This window comes from Cottoperca gobio, chromosome 12 (assembly GCF_900634415.1).
Source record: "Cottoperca gobio chromosome 12, fCotGob3.1, whole genome shotgun sequence".
NCBI classification, from domain to species: Eukaryota; Metazoa; Chordata; class Actinopteri; order Perciformes; family Bovichtidae; genus Cottoperca; species Cottoperca gobio.
This window is the reverse complement of record NC_041366.1, coordinates 15,265,566-15,288,858: the sequence shown is the minus strand read 5'-3', so window position 1 is coordinate 15,288,858 and position 23,293 is coordinate 15,265,566. Positions and strand designations below refer to the sequence as shown.

The 23,293-nt window shown below is 42.0% G+C and overlaps 1 protein-coding gene across 2 annotated transcripts in view; it reads left to right on the top strand.

Moving 5' to 3' along the window:
* Window positions 1-23,293, top strand: part of pdlim5b (PDZ and LIM domain 5b) — a 33,893-nt gene that overhangs the window by 9,378 nt on the left and 1,222 nt on the right. For both annotated transcript variants that reach the window (XM_029445098.1, XM_029445099.1), the window contains exons 3-11: window positions 4,873-5,024; window positions 12,120-12,153; window positions 12,499-13,010; window positions 15,468-15,619; window positions 16,452-16,479; window positions 19,024-19,187; window positions 21,356-21,536; window positions 21,704-21,884; window positions 23,133-23,253. In XM_029445098.1, the coding sequence (XP_029300958.1) occupies window positions 4,873-5,024; window positions 12,120-12,153; window positions 12,499-13,010; window positions 15,468-15,619; window positions 16,452-16,479; window positions 19,024-19,187; window positions 21,356-21,536; window positions 21,704-21,884; window positions 23,133-23,253 (1,525 nt within the window). The remainder of the gene's footprint in view (window positions 1-4,872; window positions 5,025-12,119; window positions 12,154-12,498; window positions 13,011-15,467; window positions 15,620-16,451; window positions 16,480-19,023; window positions 19,188-21,355; window positions 21,537-21,703; window positions 21,885-23,132; window positions 23,254-23,293) is intronic.

The window sequence follows — 23,293 nt, the reverse complement described above, 5'->3', positions numbered from 1 at the left end:
TGCTCAAAGTAGGGAGGTAGGAAGTGTGGAAGGTGCCATGGGCCCCCCCCGTACTTTACGGCCTTGGCCCTGATTTGGCGTCGCGGCTGGCGGGATCTCATCCCAGTTTTGTTTTCTGTTATACCTTTACAGAACTGTGTATTCTGCTATTAGGTAGTGGTACAGTCTTGTTGTGTCAGTCCAGTCATTAATACATTATACAGCCAGAACATTTAATCACTAAACAATCCTTTATGCCATTTGACTGCATCCAAAAAAGACCCAGGAGAGTGGAATGAATCATGGAGGTGGAAACCAGCACTTGCACTTGGCTCAAGCCCCACCACGGCTAAAAGCCTTTTCATATCATCTGCCTCAGCAGCGTCAGTCAGCCGCGTTTGTTTCTGACCTGACTAAAGAGCATTCAGTATTCAGTGAGGGGTTGGTACTGCTTTGTGTTGTTTTGTTTGCGTTGTCATGGCGATTTCACCAAGAGCTTGTACGTAGGTCCGCTTGGCATCTCGTGTTTTCCAGCAGCCTGATTGATGTAGTAAGAGGCTGGGGTCAAACCATGACAACCGCGGGTCTACCTCTGTTCAAGTGGCCCTAATTGCGATGTTTGGCGTGGAGCAAAAAAAAAAAGGTCCCCTCCCAACTGCTGTACTCCGCCTACTTCACTTCTCTCTTCCTGTTGTTTGAATAGTTTGTGCAAGGTGTTGCAGATATGCAAGCATGAAAGAGAAGACTTCTCTTGACAATAAACTGAACTTTATGGCTTGTGCTTGTGCTAGCCCAGCAGGTTGCTGGCCGCTGTACTGTCTAATGTTCCCTTCACAGATTCATCCCAGAGATTCTGCTGAGTGAGCCTTTTTCTTTTTGATGAGTTTACAGGTTGAATGGGTGCAGTCCTGCCTGCCTTGTGTGCCTTGTGTGATGACATAATGTTAGGCTTTCCATATAAGGTTCTCTATCTTAAGTCTACCCTACACAGACATGACATGCATCTCAAAGGCCTTCAGTCCGCACCACAAGACACTTCCTGTAACATGACTTCTCAAAAGTTAAATGACCACAGACCTCTTCCTTACACCATAATTTCACTGAAGGCAGGAAGTTATACCAGCATGGAATATGATTAATGTCCCACTAGCTTAAATATGTTACCATACTTAGAATGTGTTTAGTCTTCTTCTCCTTAAATCCTTAAGTTGTCTTCATTAATGTATTGCCTTATTAAAGATAAGTTGATTCTTGAGTAAACATCTAAATCTTAACAGTCTTTGGAATTAACCAGATGTATTACGTACGCCAAGAAGGTTATGTCTTTGGTTTGGTTTGTTTGTCAGCAGGATTACAGCCCATGTAAAGCCCAATTTACATGAAAGTTGGTATAAGGGTGTAGCGACCCATAACATTTTGGAGTGGATCTGAATCACAGGGTGGATACGCGTATTATTTTTCACTTATGGAAGCGGCTTTTGCGGAGGACTGCGCACTCCGAGTTCCCTTCTAGTTTTATTTTCTTATTTGCTTTTATGACTGTAGTAGATTACGGCTGTATAACAGATGGATTGAAGACACATGGAAGCAATGGACTGTTAGTGTTAGTGTTTTTGTAGTTAAGTCTGGTACGAAATCCCTCTGAATTTCTCTTCATCTCTTTACAATTAGGCGAAGATGGAGCTCTTCCACAAAGACATTTATACTAGCAATAAATGAAGATGCTTTGTACCTAGTATTAGCATAATCTCCAGTGTACAGTAGGATTTGCCTTCAAATAGATCTGCCAAGTATTGTGAATATGCTGTATTCAAGCTGCATGTGTTGGAGCAGAGGAACTTACATGTGTAGTTTGGAAGAACAGTCATTACCAGTAACTGCACAGCAGTAAAATCAGCAGTGTGGAGCGGACCACAGCAGCCACACCATTATGTGGCTGGAACCCCATTCATATAAGCGCCGTTGGAAAGACACTTCATTCATTTGAAAACGTCCTTCTCATCAGCCAAACTAACATTTAGCCCTAGCTACTCGCCCTTTTTACCCTTAAAATTAAACTTTTTTTGTGGGAAAAATGGCCTTGGATAACTTTTCTATTTGACCTAGCAATTTTACACACGTTGATCAATTGCACAAATTACAGAATGTGTTGTGGTTGACAGTATTTGGTCAAAGCCTGTTGCGAAAACATCCTGCTCTCTTGATAGAGCCGGAGCAGCACAGCCAAAGTTCCAGTTCATTACTTATCTGCTCTCTCCGTCACGAGGGCTACAGACTTCTCTTGATTTATATTTATAGACTGCGGATGCCAGGGATTCCTTCTGCAACATCTATTTGTTTTGTATGCATGTGAGAAAGACAGTGTTTGACTGAAAGACGTTGGCATTTATAAAGTGCCCTCTGTTCACCGCAGACGAAAGCATTAAACATTTTTCGACCACATAAAAAGCAAACACATTTTTTCCCGGGAATGTTACAACAGTCTCTTCATGTCTGAAATAGTCTTTGAGGTATTGCCATATATAGAGCTGTATAGTATTGTCTTTTCTCACATCCTTACAAGGAGAGAACTTCAAATCTCCTTTTCACTCTCTCTCTCTCTCTTCCTCTCTAACACACACACACACACACACACACACACACACACACACACACACACACACACACACACACACAGAGGGAGACACAGGGAGATTGATAGAGAAAAGTGACATGTTCATTCAACAATCCAGCAATTCTTTTTCTTCCCATTGACCTCTGAAGCTGTCTAGTAGAGTATGACATAGCAAGCAGATGTCAGTGATCTCTGAAGAGTGCTTACACTTTTGATGAGTCTCTGCCTTGAAAAGCAATGACTTGTTTTATTGAAAGTAAATGAGTCAGGACAGACTGATGTGGCAGGTGTGGCTGTGATTCTATGCCGGACACTGAGTGAGTCAGCTGTAGCGGTGTTCAGGCCTGCAGTAGTGAGTCCCCTGCTCTCTGTGAGTAACACCTAGCATGTGGCTGCACTATAGCTTTTCCAGGACTTTGGTATGCATACATCAGCCTCAGCTATGCATTCTACACTTCCCGCTACTGATCTACTTGATAATGAAACAAGGAAAGCACGGCTCGAGAGAAAAATGTGCCGCTGCCACCGCCACTGTCACTTCCTCATTCTTTCTCCCACCCCCCACCCTCCCACCCACTCTTTTCCCCTATGTTATAATGAGGGTTAACACAATGGCGCATTCTTTATGTCTCATTGGCTCCTTTCGTAAAAACCAAGGGGAAATCCTTTTTGAGTTACCTAACCTGAATGTATTCTTTAGCAGTGGGGAGATTGAATATCTGCCTGAATCAGGGCTGGTTCATATAAATAACCACTCCCAAGTGTGTGGGACTGAGAAGTGGAAGGTCTTTTGCATGCATTTAAATTTGATTTGTTTGTATAAATGTATTGTAGATGGTAATAAGGGAGCATTTAGCTATTTTCTGACATTTAAGTTCCAATTTTATATTAATATATTAAGATAAAATCACTTTCCTCCCGTCGTGCTTCATGCCGTCTCTCAACGGATCTTTCCTGACCTTCCACTTTTATGTGTGTGCTTCCCATGTCCCTATTTTTCACACTGCTGAGAGACGATGAGAAGATAACAAAGGCAGCATAATTTAATAAGTACACAGAGTTCTTTTGTTGTTTCTGCGTGATCGAGTGGGTTTTCAGTGCTCAGTGATCGATGAGGTGTGCACAGCCTTTATGTAATCACTGGGCTATCACCACCACACCTGGTAGACAGTCATCCCATCGTCATGGTTTTATTACGTTACTTCCTGTGTGTTAAATGCGAGTCTCAGCGTGGTGGAAAGGGGTAAAGACCTGCTAAACCTCAACCTTACCTTCCGCTGCTCACTGGTAGACAGAATGTTTGTAGGGGAGACAACCAAGGGGAATATTTAAACTAATAGATAGCAACATGAAACTTCCCCAGTTGATTACTTACGTTAAGGAAATAATTTTTTTGTATTAAAAATGTTCTGAAATGTGCAAATGATGAATAAATGATGTACAGAAATCTGAACATTGGATAAAGTCAGATTCACAATTCTTATTTAATTTTGTTAACATATTACAGTCAAAGGTTTTGACAGAGGGAATTTTGTTTATATCTTTTTAATACTCCATAAATTGGAGTTTGAAAAACTACATTTCAGTTTTACACAGCATGTACTCAATATACAAAGCCTTAAACTGTGAAGAAAAAGATCAATTTGTGAGATCAGACAAACATTTTACTGATTGAGAGGCTGGGTCAGGACAAGAGGTGGAGCCTAATACATTAAGCTCCCAAAGGAAAACCTGCTCCAGAGCAAACATCCTGTGCCTGGAGTCGCCTCAAGTCTCCACCGACTCTCACATTTATTCTGACAGAGGTTGAAATCTGCAAAGCTGGGAGAGGCATAACCAACACCACCTGATGCTGTGATCATTGGCAGTGGTGCTCTTTCAAAGTATTGAATAAAGCATCTAATATATACATTTCTAACAACTACAATGTCTTGCATACTCACAACTTTGGAAAACCATTTTGATCTGTTGTTTTCTGGCTTGTTTTGGTGGATGTAGAATCCTTTCCCGTGGATGTTGTGATGTTTTGTGAGGGAATAAGCTGCCTATCTTATCTGGCAAAAGTTACATAAGACAGGAAGCGGAAAAGGAGTGCACATTGCTCGATGATTACAAGAAATAAATCATCAAAAATAGAATTTTAGTAGAATTCCTTTTTCTTATTCATTTGATCCACCTGCACATGCTTAACCCTGAAGTTTCAAATGTTAACAGCAAAATAGCTCAGTGATGAGTTTCTTCTTCACATTTTAATTAAAACATTTTGTGTCTCGTTGCAGCTGAATGATGGAGGCAAGGCAGCCAAAGCCAAGATGAGTGTCGGAGACATCATCCTGTCCATTAATGGCATTTCCACGGACGGCATGAATCACCTCGAGGCCCAGAACAAGATTAAGGCCTGCACAGGCAATCTCAGCCTCACTCTCCAGAGGTAACGGTTGCACACACGCACACATGAACACACACTTTCTACAGCATAATCTATGGATTTCCTTGCTTAGCAATGGAATGCATACTTTGTTGATTTTGCCTACCAGTGTATATTTAGGCCTGTTTGAAGAACTTGCACAGAGCAAAGAGTTTCCACACTGTATGCAATTGATGCTACTTTTCACAGGATGGTGAACAGACAAACAAAAGGGTCTTTAATTGGAAATAGGAAGTGAGTTTGCCACGTTTGGTTTATCTGTTTATAACATTTAAAACCAATGAACTCCTGTTGTGCTCATTTAAAAGAGTTCAGTGCTTCTACCACAGCAGACGCTAAGTCCCTGAGGTCCTGCAGGAAGTTTAGGATTGTTAAAAAGACTAAATTAAGCTTTATATATTTTGCACGGATTCAGTTTTTTTTATCATCTGCATTATTGTGAGAGTACAACACACACACACACACACACACACACACACACACACTATTATTACAGAGAGGTTCTTCATTAATGGTTTATTTACGGCAGAGAATCTGTAAAGGTCTTCAGATGAGTTTTAGTTTGACCATGCTGAGTTCATCAGCTGCTCTTCTGCTTCTCCCATTAGACAAGAGGAAGAGCCTGGTATTCTGAGGCCCTTTAGTATATTAAAGCTGCAGCGCAAGGAGCATTTTTAAAAGAAAGCCCCCTTAAGACAGCGCTCCGTAAAGCCGTAATATATGCTTCAAAGTAGAGAAAACAGAGATTTAACCAACTGAGATTGTCATTAAATTTGTCCACCAAGTTATGGTCTGTGTACTGAAAGGTCATGAAACATCTCAAACCTAACACTACTTTTTCACAGACAGCACAGCATGCTCAGAACTCGCTACATGGAATAGCTTTAGTTTTTCGTGAAGAAGATCAATCAAAAGAAATAGTGTGACCCCTTGGAATGAATTTCAGCCAAACACTGTACTTTTCTGCAGCCAAGTGTACAGAAGAGAAAACTTTAGTGGCAGAAACAAACAAAGGCAAAGCACGCACACTGTCAAAGCTCTAAAACATGTTGACAGAAAAACTCAAAGCCTGATTGCATGTCCTGTCATTCCATCACCACATGAAAGGAGAAAGGAGCCTCTGTGCTATAATCGTGGGAAAATAGTCCTAAAATAGCCCTACGCCCCAGCCGTATGTAATCTACTATGGGTAATGGCTGCACAATGAAACATCAAACAATCTGGTCTCACAGGACATGTAAACTGCAACAACAACCACCTAATAAACAACAAAGGTTTCCTCGTTACAAATGATACAGGATTGTACTTTTCTTCATTTCGGTCTGCATTCTTTCCAGGAAGGTTTGCATGCTGTTGATATTGCAGGACATTATTCAGAGAATCTGAAAACCATTTTTTCTGTGCGTATCCAAAGCTTTTAAAAATGTTTTATTGAAAAAGACTTAACAAAAGGGGTACTTGAGGCTTGATGACTTATATATATTATGCATTAGTGCAAAGAAGGTTGCAGACGTTTGGAACAGATAGTCCCACTGACCATTATGATATACTGTCGTCTAAAGTAGCTAAAGCTCAGTAGAATACATGTAGTACTTTAAGAACACTAGGATCATTCTCTCTGACGTGCAACACTTTCTCCATCCATGTTCTCACGTTTGATTTATGGTTTTGATGATCACTGATAAGACCGTTATTATCATAACAACATTCCAAGAGCGCCAAAAGGATGATTAATGCGACGACAGTTTAGTACCATTATGTCACTTTGTCATAGTTCACATTCTTTGGGCAGTTCCCTAAAATGACATAATGCGGGTGTGTAAAAGAAACACGGCAGCTCTTCATGTATTTACCCGTTTAGCATATTTAATTAAAAAGCTCCATCGACCCTAATGTCACCTCTATGCACTGATAACAGTTAGATAACACCTACAGTTGTACAATAACGACTGTGCATGAAGTAAAATGGTTATAAAGTAACTTTCACACACAGTCACATGTTTCCAATTGCTTGAGCAGTTGTAACACACAAAAGAGCATCCACTTAACATCATTTAAGTGTTGCATACTACGCAGTCTTTCCATAATGTGGTCCAGCCAAAAAGGCATTCGCAGTCAATATGCCAAGTAAGTAAATAAGTTCCTTTTTGCTAGCTGAGGGGAAATATGTTTTCAGAGAGGAAACGGTCTTGGGGTTTGTAAATACTCTCCTCATCGTATGTCAACTGTCAAGCCGAGTCTGAATGCGCAAAGAGCCGCCATGTATTTTGTGATAAAGTGAGAAACCAATGTCAATAAAGACAGCACGCACTAACTTCAGCTAATACAGACGTTGTCATGAACAGAACACACTGGTTTTAACCAACTGTTTCAGTTTGGGGATGAGTTCCACGTCAGATATGACCCCCACACACAGTCCTACATTTCACACACCTCAGCAGAACTTCATGTCCTCATGCAGTCCTTTCTGAGTTATAGTGATTTTATCAAATGGGGTTTTGCTCCCTATCTTCCATCCTTTTGATATGTACTTGCAGTTGGTATGACCGGTGAATTGCATGGGTACTTGTTGTATCTGCTATCATGGACATCTTGTTACTGAGCAGCTGACAGTCAGTTACACCAGGCGGCTGTGGGAAGAAGCCTTAGGAAAGTATGATAATGGATGTTTATTTATTGTCATTGAAATATGCAGCCCAGTGCAATCTCCTTTTTTTTTTTTTGAGGTTGTGGCTGGCTGCACCTGGTTCCAAAACCTCAAAGATAATACAGTGCATATCAACACCGCTACATCTGCAATCCCACCATCTTCTTATGTTTGACACGAGACGTCGTGTCAGTTCCCACAGCTTTTCAATCAGATGTTGTGTATGTAACTTGAGATTGTATTTACCCAAACTGCAACCGTTGCTTTAAATATACCTGTTAGACTGTCCTACACACAGACAGCGCTGTAGCAACACTATAAAATATAATTATTTTCTTAACCCACAGGTCACTTAATGTAGCTAAACACGAGTCAGCTCGGCGGCTGCGGCTTAAATCTAGAGATATTCTCATACATGGTCAATGTGCACCCAACAAATCTTATGGGATGATTATGACCGGGTGAACTAGAGGACAATCCAAGAGCTGACTCCTGGCTGCCTTAGCCAGATGTGGTGTGGTGGTCGGAAGAAAAGCAAGAAAGGATGGGGGCTTGTTATTGCATCGCTTGGACCTGCATTAAAAAGATATATTAACCGGAGTCGCAGTTTCTCCTGTTGTGGTTTGCTGCACACAGAAATCTGACCTCACTTCATTTCTCCACTTGCTTTATTCATCGATCTGGTCTCGATGCAGGTTTGATTGCAATTAAATGCACATTTGAATCGCTCGGTTAACCTTTATTCCACTGTTTGCTCGCCAAGACGAGCGCACATGACCGGAGATTTATGAAGCGCTGTAGAGCGGCATGACAAGGCACATGGAAATGAATGGTGTTGAATGCCCTCTGTCACTGTGATGCATGTGACCGCCGATATGGACAAGTGCACAACGTTCCCACTCGACACATGTATCAGACACGGACAAGTATCCAGACAACTGACAGCAGCACCAGGCTGTCCAGTTGCATGTTAATAAGCTTTAACTCCGTGAGAAGGAGTCACATTTCTGCCTTTGCTAGCACTGTCACAGTTTGAAATCTCTGTCCCTTTTCTTTTTAAAACCGTCTGACTCTTTTCCTTGAAATGTCCCCATGAGGTCTACTTAAAAGCACAACATTCCCTCCTCCGGGTGGCTCATTGTGGGTGAAATATGAGGGGCGGTGGGGACAGGTAGAGGCCATGTGCCAGACTCACGCTGTGAGTTTAGCCACCGAGCGGATAGGCTGGCTACACAGGAAAAACAGATTTACAGAAAGATGTTATTTTCCACACCCGTTAATTCCACATGCCTCTGTTCGAAGTTTTTGTTTTGCTTTCCGATGATTTTTTTTTTTTCTCTCCTTGTTTTCCTTCTTCTTCATGCTTTTGGCTCAAACTTTCATGCGGCGGTGGATCTGAGAAAACAGACAGTGTTTGCCAGGTCTCCCACAGAGTTTTCACATTCATCACACGAGTTAAACATAAGGGGGAGGGGGGGGGGGGGGGGGGGGGGGGGCTGGCCCCTGGCCCCTGGCCCCTGGCCCCGATCAGAAAGGTTTTTGGAACAATATAACCTGTACACGACCATTAATTCTGCTCGTCTCTATCCGCCCACATATCGTACACCGAGTTCTAACCACTCTAATGAGAGTGAACGCAACTATATGTCTAGATATTAAAGCAAAAGACGGTGACAGATGTTTGGAGTCAGAAAAACATTAAAGAGCTTTCTATGGAACTTTTCCAACGATGTGTGAAAACAACATAGGGAAAATTTAAAGACTATTATTTTGAGCAGTTTTTTTTTCTTCTATATGAGTGTGTTTTGTATGATGTGTGTGCGTGTGTGTGTGTGGTGAGAGAGCGGTGTCTATTAGCCGCTCCATCATTCAGTCAAATCCCATACAGCAGACTGTTTCACTTGGCCCTCAAAGAGACACGGGCAGGATGGAAATGCGTCAGTCTGCTTTGCCCTCAGGCTTATTGCTCTGGTTAACCTCCTCATTCTCTTATTCTGGGAGGTGTGTGTGTGTGTGTACGTGCGTGTGCGTGTGCGTCTGACTGAGTGGGTGCAGAGACGAGCCCGTGACATGTTGATGAAAACCACATTCAGCTACTTCAGTACACTTTTAACTTCAAGATAATATTTATTTATACCTTGCACTTGTTTATTAGCTTTTTCTAAAAGTATATAGTCTTTAAATTGGGTCCATAAATACATTTTGTATATTTCAGCATCTGTAATCTAATAAAAAACAAGGCATCCTGATTAGATTAGGAAGAACCAAGCATGTGCTGGGCTGAGCAAGGCCATGATTGTGCCTTTTTATTATGTATTATGAGCACATACAGTGGCACAAACTGTGGCACTTTGACATACAAGGGAAGCCGATCTGTTCTATGTACGGATAAGATTAGTTGTGTGATGAATGCATATCCATCGTAATGCAGATGACACTGTTGAATGGGAAACATATATATACTATATATCTTGTTTTCTTCACTGTATCTATGAAAAGTACAGATGACCATAGTAGCTGTAGTAATACATAAAAAAAAGACAAATATATCATAACTCATCTATTTATATGTAAACTTAATGTTTTACTTAACATCCCACGTCCTACGACCTACGCAGTCATGGCTTTTCTCAATGAGCATCTCTCCGTTTGAGAGTCCTTGAGAATAATAATAATAGTTGATACATGGAGCACGTTACTTCATTTCATGGAGCACAACGAAGGGATCCAATTTTCTTTTTCTTTTTTTAATATATATATATATATATATATATATATATATATATATATATATATATATATATATAAAATGTTTATGTAAGACGCCTTCCATCAGAGTGACGGACCAGTTGGTGCCATTATTACATTACATTGAGTTTAACCACGTACATGTACACTGACACCAAACTGTAAATGCATGCAGTCATAGCAGGCAGGGAGCCGGACAGCACAGATGTTCGCTTGACGGCCCGAGTGTTTGTTCGGTTTGCTCTGGGAGAAGACTGATAGGCAGTGAATCCTCCCAGCTGCCCCTCTCTGGGCCACTGATGGCAGATGCACACAGCCTCATTGTAGACTGGGGTCTACATATTCGATGGAATGTGCCGTTTGATCTTTAGACCTTTCCTTTTTTTACTGTTTCCATTGGCATAGCCTGCCGCTCCTCCATAAGCAGGTCCAATAACACAAGTACATAGGAAAATAGGCATAATGCTTATTAGTTGGAAACTGTCAATGCAAGTATGGGCACAGATGACGTCAACATCTGGCTGGAGGGTGGGGCTCTTTAATAACCTGATGACAAGCTCAGTTTGTTGTGCCTCGGCTCAGTCAGAAAGGAAACGCTCGAGAGTTTGTTCGACGGTTTTCCCTAATATGGCAGCGAGAGGAAGGAGGGCAGCGGACATACCGTAGCTCCTTGCTGACTCAATGTCTGTTTTTGTTTTTTTGTTTTTAATGAGCCATAAGGGACACGTTGCCTACATGTCCAGACTACATTTATGACACATTGTTAACAAAGGCATCCGTCTGAATTTTTAGTTTTAATGCTTCACTGATGGAAACATCTTAAGTTACACTTAAGTTCCCTGACAGGGACTTACATGGGGGTTAGATGGTGCTTTGCATAATATGCATTAATACACAGTTAATCCTTGCGTTTTGTTTGTTTTTTCCAATTTTTATTTTGTGGTAGACGTTGCTTACAAGTTTAAAGAATGACACAAAAGGAGAGGTTTGTTGGATATTTGCTTGGTTTCTATCCAGAGCATCTCAAGAGAACAACAGACAAACAGACCACCCCCATCTCCCAAAGGTGATAAAACTGTGGCAGCTGCTTCAAGCATGAGCGTAAATCAGATGCACACCAGAGCGTACATGGACACACAACCTAAAGTACAGCTTGTTCACATACTGGTAGTTGTGCATGTTTAGGCACCTTAACTCCAAATCATATATTATTATTGTAAACCAAACTCTTGAACATTTGTTTCCATTTATTTCAGTGTGACATAAAAGTCCATTTGCAGAGCTTGAACCTGGATTGAGATAAGGAATCTATTACTGGAAACACTTGGGTGCATCAAAGTTATTATTATAACACAGTAATGCCGTTTCATTTAGAACATTCTCTGTTTTGAGGTGTTTAAGGGATGCTGTGACATCCAAGATACAATCATGTATCTCTGATTACATTTTCTAGGAAACATTAAATCATGTGGCGAATAAAATTCTTTTTTAAATAGAAAATTAGACCAGTGTTTGGCGAAGAAATGTGATTCTTTGTGGGGGGACCCGTCATGCCACACAGCAGAGGACACAGAATAATCCGACCCCCTTCTCACAGCAGTTACCATGTCCAGTCCTTTTTAGTGTACACAAATGAATTAGTTCATAATTAACTTCAAAGATGTGTGTGCAGTGTTTTCATGATTTTCTTTCTGTCTTCACAGACCCTCCAGTACCCCTAAAGATGGAGTACATAAGGTAAAATATTCACATCAATTCTGTATTTGAACTCACGTTCCCTTGAATTCCATGTTGTTTCTAAATATTACAGCAGTTCATTTTAAGTTAACATGCTCATTGTGCCTTTCTGAGATTATGGCAGAACACTTTTTTGGCTTGGCATGCATAACTGACCTTGGAGGCCACATTATATAGCACCTCTTAAAGTTGTACGCCACAGGCATGACTTTCACTCGTACAGAAGTGTGAAAACACCTCTGATTTTGATTTGCAGTGCTTTTTTTTGTGAATGCCGGTTTACAAGCATGGGTTGATTGTGGATTTGCTGTATGTGCATGCTGTGTGTCTCCACCTTTTGTCCAGGACGAACCTCAGGAAATCATTAAGCCTGTCCCAATCACTCACGCTGCCCCGAGCACAGCATACACCAAGCCATCAAGTCAGCCCGGCCCTGCATACAATAAGACCGCCCGGCCTTTTGGGGGGGACAGCGGTGCGGTCACAGCTTCCTCCCCGGCTGCCCCCTCTATTCCCTCACAATCATCCGCTTTCAAGCCAGCTGCCCCTTCTCAACCAGCACAGCCTCCATTTCTGCTGAAGTCAAGCCTCCCTGCCCCGGACTCGGCTCCAGCCAACTCACTTCCCAGGCCCAGCCCTTCTCGCTCCACCTTCACCTCCCCGTCTGCCTCTTCCTCCTCATCTAACTCCTCCTCTCCAGCCAGAGTGATAGCCCCGTCCTCCCATCCTAATGTCCCACAGCCCTCCGTCTATAACACTCCCATCAACCTCTACTCCAATAACAATGCTTGTGAGGTGGTCATTGGACAGAGACGAGGTCTTCTGGAGAGCCAGGGGCTGTCAGAGCACTTCAATGGGTAGGTACCATTCATCAGACCCGGTTGCCATGTGTTTTCTTTATGTTGGTGCAAGTGCAGAATATTATAGAATGATTTAGTGATATGTGCACTGTACTCTGTGTGCTTTAGTCAGCAGGTCCAGAAGGAGTTGAGGTTCATCGAGGCCGCGTCTTAGTGGCCAATTTTGCTTTGACAGTCAGAAAATAAAATACCCCGTTCCGCTCCTATTATACCTCATTCCATATTTCACCCCTAAATAATATGTGTCTCATTTGTAAAGCTGACATTGAAACAGACCGTCACCTATGTTTTCACACAGCCGCGTACGAGGAAAACCCGAGGCATGCTGCACATCTTGTTTAAATCTTCTACAGGGCAACCGGAGAGGGAGCAGAGTCTAGACAACATGCTAACTGATGCTACTGCCTGCCTATCTATAATTGACAGTGTGGTTAGCAGCCCTGCCAAACACACAGTCTGCCCAACAGGCAGTGCTGGTGCAACACTTGTTTCTAATTAGCCAGACTTCTGGCAGCTCTGTGCTTCTAGGGACTTGGGACTGAGCTAAGTTTGGCCGGACTGAGCTTCATCAGCAGGATTTTACTCACTGGTTGGGTTACAGTAGACCGAGCGAGGTTCAAGCGATTCGCCACTCATTCATTATTCTCTATTACCTGAAAGAATAGGTCACAGAGATCTGTTTTTATTGGCTTTTAAGCGAGCAAGCGGCTTCACACTTAAATATATGTGTAATGTTTTACACAGTTACTAAGTTAAGAGCAGTGAGACTGGTCTGTTTTTCTATTTTTATTCTGGGTTTGGTCAGATGAGCTGTGGTAAAAGTCAAAAAGTGAGAAACAGAGGACACAACTTTGTACTGTAATACATCATGAAGACAACGACATTTCTTACATCTTTCCCTCTCCTGAAACCTCAGACTGTCGGCTCACAGAGGAGGAGTGTATTTGTTGCAGCATGTTGTGTTTGTGTCCTGACCTGCATGTTTTGTTTGTGGCTTCTGTGGGTTTTGTCTTTATGTACATTCTCTCAGAAGGGCCTTTTCACTTAAAGCGCATGTGTTTCGGACCACGATCCATTTCTCCAACTGCTCTTTTCATGCTCCTGCTGGACTTCAATCTTTTTTCCGTTCACCCCTTCTCTTCCCACAGGAGGAGGACGAGACAGACACCAAGTTAGTGCTGTGAATGATGATACATCTGCCGCAGTTGCTTTCTAACCATGTGGAATGTGATTACAGCCTTCGCATCTCTCTGGTTTATGATTACCAAAGGCATGCTTGCACCTCTTTGAGCTAACCCACACAAACCTCACATCCGTGCTCCTCATCCTCTTATGGTACTTGCTAGTTAGAAAGTCCCAACGAACTGCAAGCATCTAAATAATCAAACTCCACAGGACACCCAGTGGGGGTTCAGCTCATACAGTTAATATTGCATTTACAAGCAGGCCTTTCGGCACACTCGGCTGCCCATGTCACCCGGCTCTGCATCTGTCTGGCTCCATCTGCTACTGTTGTCAGTGTGTTCACTCACGGTCCATACGCATCACTGCCAAGTGTATTCTGCTTTGACTAAGAACAGACTGACTCGTGCTGTCTTTGATCATCCTCCACCTCCACTTACCACACACACACACACACACACACACACACACACACACACACACACACTACACACACACACACACACACACACACATATACACATTACACATTCACACACACACATACACACAATATACACACACACACACACACATACACGTATATACACACACACACACACACACGCACACACACGCACGCATTCTAGGAAAGAAAAGTTCATTTTCAAAGCTCAGTACTTCCACCTTGTGGTGAGATGTGGTCACTGTCACTCTCGTCTCTCAAACGCTCACTCGATGTGTGTTTAATTTCACCCTTTTTACTAAAGTAAATCGAATGAATCAACTAAGATGCAATTGCTCAAAGTTGTATCATCTGGCTGACTTCTACTCTCTTCTTATAGTGAGCCTCAGATAAGTCTTAAGTAAGTAAAGGTCAGAAGAGTTTAAACAGTGCAGTATCATACAGTTTACTTAGCACTTAGTTAATATTTGTGATGGTTTCTTCCTTTTGTGCATTTGTCCCTCGCTAACTTCTCAATGCTCGCCTGCAGACCTCCAACTGCAACTAGACCTTGGAGGTAATTGTGAAATCTAACAGCAGTCAGATCAAACTGTGAAACGTGTATCTGCGAGCTGCACCTTTGATTGAATGTGAAGCACTCGTTGCACAGTCCAGTATATATGTGTACTGTGTGTACTGTGTGTGTGTGTGTGTTGGTTGTTACTAGTTGTTATGCAGCATGTGTGTGTAATAAACTGGAACAGCTGTGATGTCTTGATACATGTTAACAACACAGATGTTTTCCATGTCTGTAACATCCTAATTTCTTGGTTGATCTGACTGTGCAGGAAACCTAATGCGGAGCCCGAGGATCATGCGTCCGCACTGAGCGACGGAAGGAAGCGTCTGATCGAGGACACGGAGGACTGGCACCCTCGAACCGGCACCTCCCAGTCCCGCTCCTTCCGTATCCTGGCCCAGCTCACCGGCACTGAAAATGGTGTGTACCAACCTCAGAGTGCTAGATGGGTTGTTAATGAAGGCTTAACGCTCTACGGGGACTTAGTGCAGTGCTTGTGCTTTGAAAGTGGCTCAATATAATTGAAGGAATTAGGAAACTTTGTATTGCTGTCACTTTAGATCTATGGTTTCCGAAGCTTACTCATTTTAGGGTTAGAAGCGTTTATATGATTTTAATTATGACCCTGCTTTATAATCATATTTCTTTCATCAAAACATCGTTGCCTCTTCAGATTACAGTGATAATATCATTTCCTTTTAGTTGCGGTAGTTTATGAAAGCTTTCTGTTTGAATGTATCTTTTAATATTACTTTCTTGACTATAAGTGACAGTGATGGTTACACGATCCGGCTGCGGCTCGGGGCCCCTCTCCACTCGCAGGGCTTGTGTGAATGTGTGCGTGGATCTGTTTAACCAATGCAAAAATGTCATTTACAGTTGCTTTATTATATAAGAAGGAGGTAAGACGACAGATTTGTCCGTCTCATTCTCTCTTTTTTTTTTTTTGGTAAACGAATTTACCAGACTAGTGTGGAATATGTGATGTGCTTTGAACATTTGATGTATATTCAACGTGCCTGGTGTTTCTGCAGCTGTGAACGATTGGGGGGGATCGGTACAGGAAGTCCTTACAGGGTCTAGTTTGCAGGGATTACACTCTTGACAAGATGAGCCTAGAACAAGTTGGAGCTGAAATAGAGCTGCAGCCAGTAGCAGCATCATGTCTAACAGCGTGTCTCCCCATATTCTCTCTGACCTTTCATTTCACTTTATTTTCATTGCTGTTTTTTTTTCTTCTGCACTGTTTCAGAGCAAGCGCCAGAGAACGGTGGAAAGAAGTAAGTGGTCGGTGGTTTGTAATATAATCAAATTCGGTATGTGGTTGTGAGTTGTTCATTCGCTCTCTGCCTTTCATCTGTGAGTATTTTAGCATGAGCTGAATGTAAAGGCATCTATTTAATAATAGTAATAATAATACTTTATTGATAATAGAGGTTTCACATTCAGAATTGGCCCCTCAAAGTCCTCATGTAAGCATGCCTCGGGAGCCTGAGATTCAGAGTTAAGCCCTGACTTCCTGATCTTACGGTCCCACAGTATCATGCTTCATTTAAGGCTTAATTTGGAGAAAGAGAGCTCTCGCAGGAAGACGTTTGAGTGGAGGCAGCGGTAGACTCGGCTCAGCCTGTGATTGCTACTCCTGCTCTCGACCTTAAATTGATTTAATCTGCAGTAAACACAGTTTGCCCTCCGTACCAGATTTTCAACCAATCAGTGTGTCACTCAGTGGAACCTGTGGGTAATTAAATGATGCTGTGGATAATAGCAGCCCTGCCAGAAGGAGACTGCTGCTCTCCGTCTGTTAGTGAGAGTGTGTTCAGTGTACTCTTCCTAAAAAAGAGGGCATACATACTACACATCTGCCTTGGTTTATAATTCGACTCGTTTTATATTTTGCTATTAATTGTATCTTTTGTTATGTTTTACTTTTCTTCTACGATCTTAACCTTTCCAACTTTCCCGTTTCTCTCTTTCTCTTCTAATCCTGTTTTATGGGGCAAATCAGAGCGAACAAGTTGGACCCAGAAGTTATAGGACAAATGTACAACAAGCTGAGAGATTGGCATCATGATGTTTCGGCACGTGTGCTAAATGTGTAGCAGGCACAGTTTAATGTCTTGTTTAGTGTTCTATTTATTTTATTTTGACCATTATTTAACATACATTGGCTCCTTTGTGTGTTTTTTTTTTTTGCACAAGCAAGAAAACTTTCTATGTAGTCATATTTCAAAATGTAAATGAAATGCATGCATGCAAGTAAATATTGGATGTGTGCTTAGAAATGCAATATTACAGTATATCACAGTGTGCATGGGTATATTGTTTATGTCCAAGCCTCCTACTCTTTAATCTTATACTTTTTCTCAGCATGTCTTGTTTCTTTTTCTTCTATTTTCTACACTAACCAAAGTATTTCAGTAGCGTTTGATGATTTTACCTCCAATAAACTGTTTTCTCTCTTTTCTGCTGTTGCTTATTTCTTTATCTTTCATTCCTTCTTTTCGTCTTGCCGGGCAGAAAAAAAGCAAACTTGTCAATTAGGAATTTCAATCAAGTTAAGGTCTGTGATATAAAGGAATTAGTTGCACAGAGTTGCCGAGAGTTAAAAATGTGTTTATTTGAGCGACGACACAAAAACTTTTAAAAGCAAAATCCAATTTTAATCAGTTCTGTTATCGGCAATATCTCTCCAGAGCATTTGCAAACTTTCAACCGTAAGAACCATCCGATGTATTTCTTTCAGTGTTTGTCATTGCAACACAAACATGTGGTTAATGTTCTGAATTTACACAAGATATGATTTATTTTCCGTTTTCTCATAATTCTCATTTTTTTTGGCCACAGCCACCAAAAGAATCTGTCCGCTAAATCTACTTTCACGTGAGATCTACAAGCCAGGTGGTGATTGCATCACATTTCCTCATCCTGATTCTCATGTGATTTAACACTGAAACACCTCACGGGCGAGACGAGAGAGAGAAAACACACAAGACAAGATCAAAACTGTGATTAAATTATAAAACCATAAATCCTTGTTTGACAGCACAAAAGGCCCCGTTGTGAATAACACGCTGTTCCTGAAAAGACAAACAGCTTCAGGGTTAGAAGTTGTTAACCTGTTGGTGCAAAACCCTTCTGCACCGACCGGTTTATCTGCGTAGCAACAGCGGCTACGTGATGTTGTCTTTATCCGCTTGATTGGGATCTTCTGAGCCTTGTTACACCGATACTGTACTGTATACAAATGATCATTTACCGCTTCTATGCTTCTAAAGGGCAGAATAACATATTTAAGATTCAATCAAATATACAGAAGCAGGTTTTATGTACCGAACTGTATTGAGTTTGAGCTCTTTGCTGCCTACACGAGTTCCTCATCTTGGAAATTAAAGCTAAACTTAAACAATGATACCGCTGCTTATGCGGAAATGATTGCAGGGTAAGCTACATGTACAGCAGACACTACGGCATCACCACCTGTAATTGGTTCCTCATGTCAGTAATTGACATACCGTAATGTACAGTGGTCAGCGGTGCATGTCCTTATTTAAAAGCGCCCCATAATTGTCCTGATTGTTGGCATGTGTCACTGAGATTCTGACCTCAACTGATTGTAAACGTTTGTACCTGCAGTGCAAGAACCAGCAGATCACGCTGAGCCTTAGTCTGTGCTGGAGAACTGCTGACAGGAATATCATAACCAGATAGGAGGGTGTGTGTGTGTGTGTGTGTGTGTGTGTGTGTGTGTGTGTGTGTGTGTGTGTGTGGTGTGTGTGTGTGTGTGTTATGATTTATACGAAATATGTACATCTGTTTCCTAGTGAGGCAGTTGACAAGACCACTCCCGCTGTGCACACCTCGCCTGCAGCGAAAACATTTTCCAAATCTGCAGCCTCACCCAGGAATGGCAACGGCGTCCCTGCTCCCACGTTCAAGAGCCCGGCAGCCCAGACAAAGCCTTCCTTCCAGCCTGGAGGTCCACCAGGTAGAGAGGCACACATTCAGAAAGCATCCCATACTCTCTGTTATTTACCGCCACTTAAATGGTTCATAGTTCTTTTAAATTGCATTTTTGTGTAGTTGCTTCTTTTATCCTACAGAGGGCAGCCCCATTCTGTAAATCACTGCTCAGTCATAACGTTTATTGCAGGTTTAATACCTGACACTAAGCCATTTAAGATTATGAGCTCTATTAAATAAAACAGAGGTATTCCGTTAATGAGCTCGGATTATTGGCTTTTCCCAAGATCCTCTTAGTTAAATATATTGTGAAATTGCGAATGATGTATTTTACTTTGCTCTTTAAATCCAGCAATCCCTGCCACGAGACCATCAAGGTGGTCAGGGTAAATATTTGCTGAAAGGCATCAGTCAGGGGTCATTATTAGCAATACTCAGACACAAGTATGCAGTCATACACGAACAGATGCACTATGTGCCCTAACGTATTTCCCTGGAGGCCCTTTTAAGAAACTGCTGCTGAAAGGTGCCACAGGGAGAGAGCTGGAGAGGCCACAGTTAGCTCTCTGTTGGCTGTGTTATTTATCAGATTAACACATACTTCAGTTCAAGTAAATGGGCACGTACAGCAGCCACGTGGAATGTGACCTTTACATTTATTTACATGAATTAAAACATTTAGCACTTCAACGTCAAGAAATTAGGGGAATATTTAGAATGCTTTTAACGATGCTATGACCACATTCAAATTCCTACATAGGGGATTTAATCAAGTACATGCACAGTTTGTCCGAGTGACCCCTTTGCATTGTTCTCCGTCTCTCTGAATGGAGAGAGAGATAGAACAGACGGAGCAGATATCTGCAGTCCGGCTCTGATTCAGTTTGTCTTCTCATGCTGACTCTTTCCCAGCTTATCTTCCTCATGCAGCGAGACGGCAATGACAGACTCTGTTTCTCTTTCTGTCTTATTTAATGTGGCTCAGCCCTCAATCTCTGCGCTCGCCAAAGGATTTCTTTAGAATATTTTTGCCCCACTGACAGCTTGTCACCATCCACCCCACTGTGCCAGCCTTCACACAGATAACGTAGTCACACAGTGGCACGGAAAAAATATTTGGACTCCAGTGTAATTCCCTGCATCCAATTCAGTTAGATTTTCCATTTTTGATATTTTCAGATATATATATATATATATATATATATATATATATATATATAACAATTATCATACTGACACCAGTAACGTTATTGTGGACAAACAGAATACTTGGACTAGAAGTTGTGAAATATATTGACAAAATATCCTCCATGTTTATGTTTTTATTTGCAAACCCCTCTTAGGTTACTAAGCCCCCCAGATTCTGAGAAAAGATACTCAAACAGAAAGCATGGCCCTGCTCTCCGAGTGTTGGATATTTTAGGCATAATTATGTTTGATGATGTCACTGGGAACTGGCTGGAAACATTATTTTACCCAATAATGATAAACTAATGTAACTTCTGAGAGAATCTTCTTTTTATCCCTATTTCTTTCCACATCACACTTACTCTCTAGTATCTTTCTTCCTATCAAACCCACTCCCACAGTCTTCTCACAACCCCGCTCTGTTTATTCAGATTGTTTGCTCTCCGTTACAAGGACATTTAGGGAACTCTTGTCCTTTGACCTCCCAAGTCTTTGATAACGGTGCTCTCTTTCAATGGTGTCTCTGTCCCCAATTCCTTTACCCTGGAGCACCCCCGTCTGAGGGCGGACAACACTGACCCCTGTGCTGGATGCGTCTTTGCACTGAGAGAGAGAGAGAGAGAGAGAAGGAACATTTGTGCATCCTCTCCATATGTTTTAAGATAAGAGGAGGAGGGAATTATTTTTCCAGGTGTCTCCTCTGACTCTGGGAATGTGTTGTTTTTTCCCCTCAATGGGAAAAATGTATCCGTTGTCTGGGCTGGGTGGGGTGGAACCGTCCAGCCCAGCTGTCTCATGCTTCAGGCATGGAGGTCAAAGATCATCGAACCATTCACACACCTAAACTGTGCACTGTGTTCGACTCAAGTAATGCTAAAAAGAATTACAAAATAAATATCTCAGTGTTATAAAATAATCATTACTGTATAGGACGTTTTGTAGTACTTTATGTCGTACACTCCATGCCATTTGAAGACTGACCCATTATTTTCCCTGCTGCTTTAGGTTTTCCTAAGGGTGGAGCAACTCCTTCATTTGGCAAAGTTACCAACGCTGCTCCCAGAGGTCCAGACCGGCCCACCCCACAGCCACACCCACAGGACCTCAACTCTCTGGTGCAGCGGGCAGAGCACATCCCAGCCGGGACACGCACCCCAATGTGCAATCAATGCAACAACGTCATCAGGTAAATACCATCAGAAACACGGCATTTAAAGTAAGAACTTTGTAACGATTCAAACAAGTTTCAGTGAACACAAGAGTAACCATACTCTGCAGAATTATTGTCTAAAACCTTAGTAGGTGGATGTTTGAATTATTTTAATATTTTGCCCCTTTGCTTATTCCCATCAGGGGCCCATTCCTCGTGGCCATGGGCATGTCATGGCACCCCGAGGAATTCAACTGTGCTCACTGCCACTCCTCCCTGGCAGTCGGGGGGTTTGTGGAGGAGAAGGGCAAGGTGTACTGCGAACGCTGCTACGAGCAGTACCTCGCTCCCACCTGCGGCCGCTGTCAGCAGAAGATTCTGGGGGTGAGTTAGGAAACTGAAAAGGGGAGATTGTTGTCTGCCTTAGTCTACTTGCACTGAGTAACTCTTTCTTTACTAACACTATGAACATCAGTCACTGTTCTTCATCACGAAAAGGGATTTGTAGTGAGTGTGATTACAGAGTGAATAATAATACTTGAATGTAACTATTAAAATAAACGTATTTACACTATCTGTTGTCATCTAAAGGATAAGTATTAGAAAACTTTAGCATCTTCAAAGTCTAAACTAAAATAATGTTGACTGTCTTTAAGTTGTTTGATGGATCATGTGATGACTATATAATATTAACTTTAAAAGAATAAATAATTGAACCTTTATTTAGCCAGGATAGGCAGCAGATTAAAACAAACAAATCATAGTGAACAGACACAAAACACAAGAACAGACAATACTACAATATAAAACATCAAATCAAATAAAATGTATTTATACAGCCCAATATCACAAATTACACATTTGTCTCAGTGTGCTTTACAGACTGTACAGGTTACGACACCCTCTGTCCTTAGACCCTCGCATCGCACAAGGAAAAACTTCCTAAAAGAAACCCCATAATTAAAGGGGGGGAAATGGAAGAAACCTCAGGGAGAGCAACTGAGGAGGGATCCCTCTCCCAGGACGGACAGACGTGCAATAGATGTCGTGTGTACAGGATAAACAACATAGTACAAATACAACATTTGACAGAAATTATGTTGTGAGATGTTAAAGAGAAAGTTTGGATGAATCCAGGAAAATGTCAAAAAGGCTTCCCGGTGTCCAGCAGGACCAGGGCAGCAGGCGCAGCCACGATTCCTGATCCTGACGTAAACTTTATCAGTGGCAACCTGCCACATGAGACACAGATACCCCGGATGATGAGTTAGTAACATACATTTACATAAATGCATACAGATAGAGAGGGAGAAAAAGAGAGGGGGGGTGGGGGGAGAGAGGAAGAGAAGGAGGACAGCAGGAAGGTGTCCCCCGGCAGTCTAAGCCTATAGCAGCATAACTAGGGGCTGATCCAAGGCAAACCTGAGCCAGCCCTAACTATAAGCTTTATCAAAAAGGAAAGTCTTTAGCCTGCTCTTAAAAACATGGCAAAGAACAAATATCAGTTCAAGCCCCGACACCTGAACGATTCTGTCTCCAGGTCTTTCAAAATTGATTTGTAAAGAAATCAAATCGTGGTGTTAAGAACTTCAACACGCTGTTCCTCATGTATTTCTTCTATTTTCTCTGCAGGAAGTCATGAATGCCCTGAAACAGACCTGGCATGTGTCATGTTTTGTCTGTGCCGCCTGCCAACAGCCAATCAAGGGCAACACTTTTCACATGGAGGATGGACAGCCGTACTGTGAAAAAGGTCCAGAAGGAAGCCCGTAACAGTAAATGAAATGTTGTAA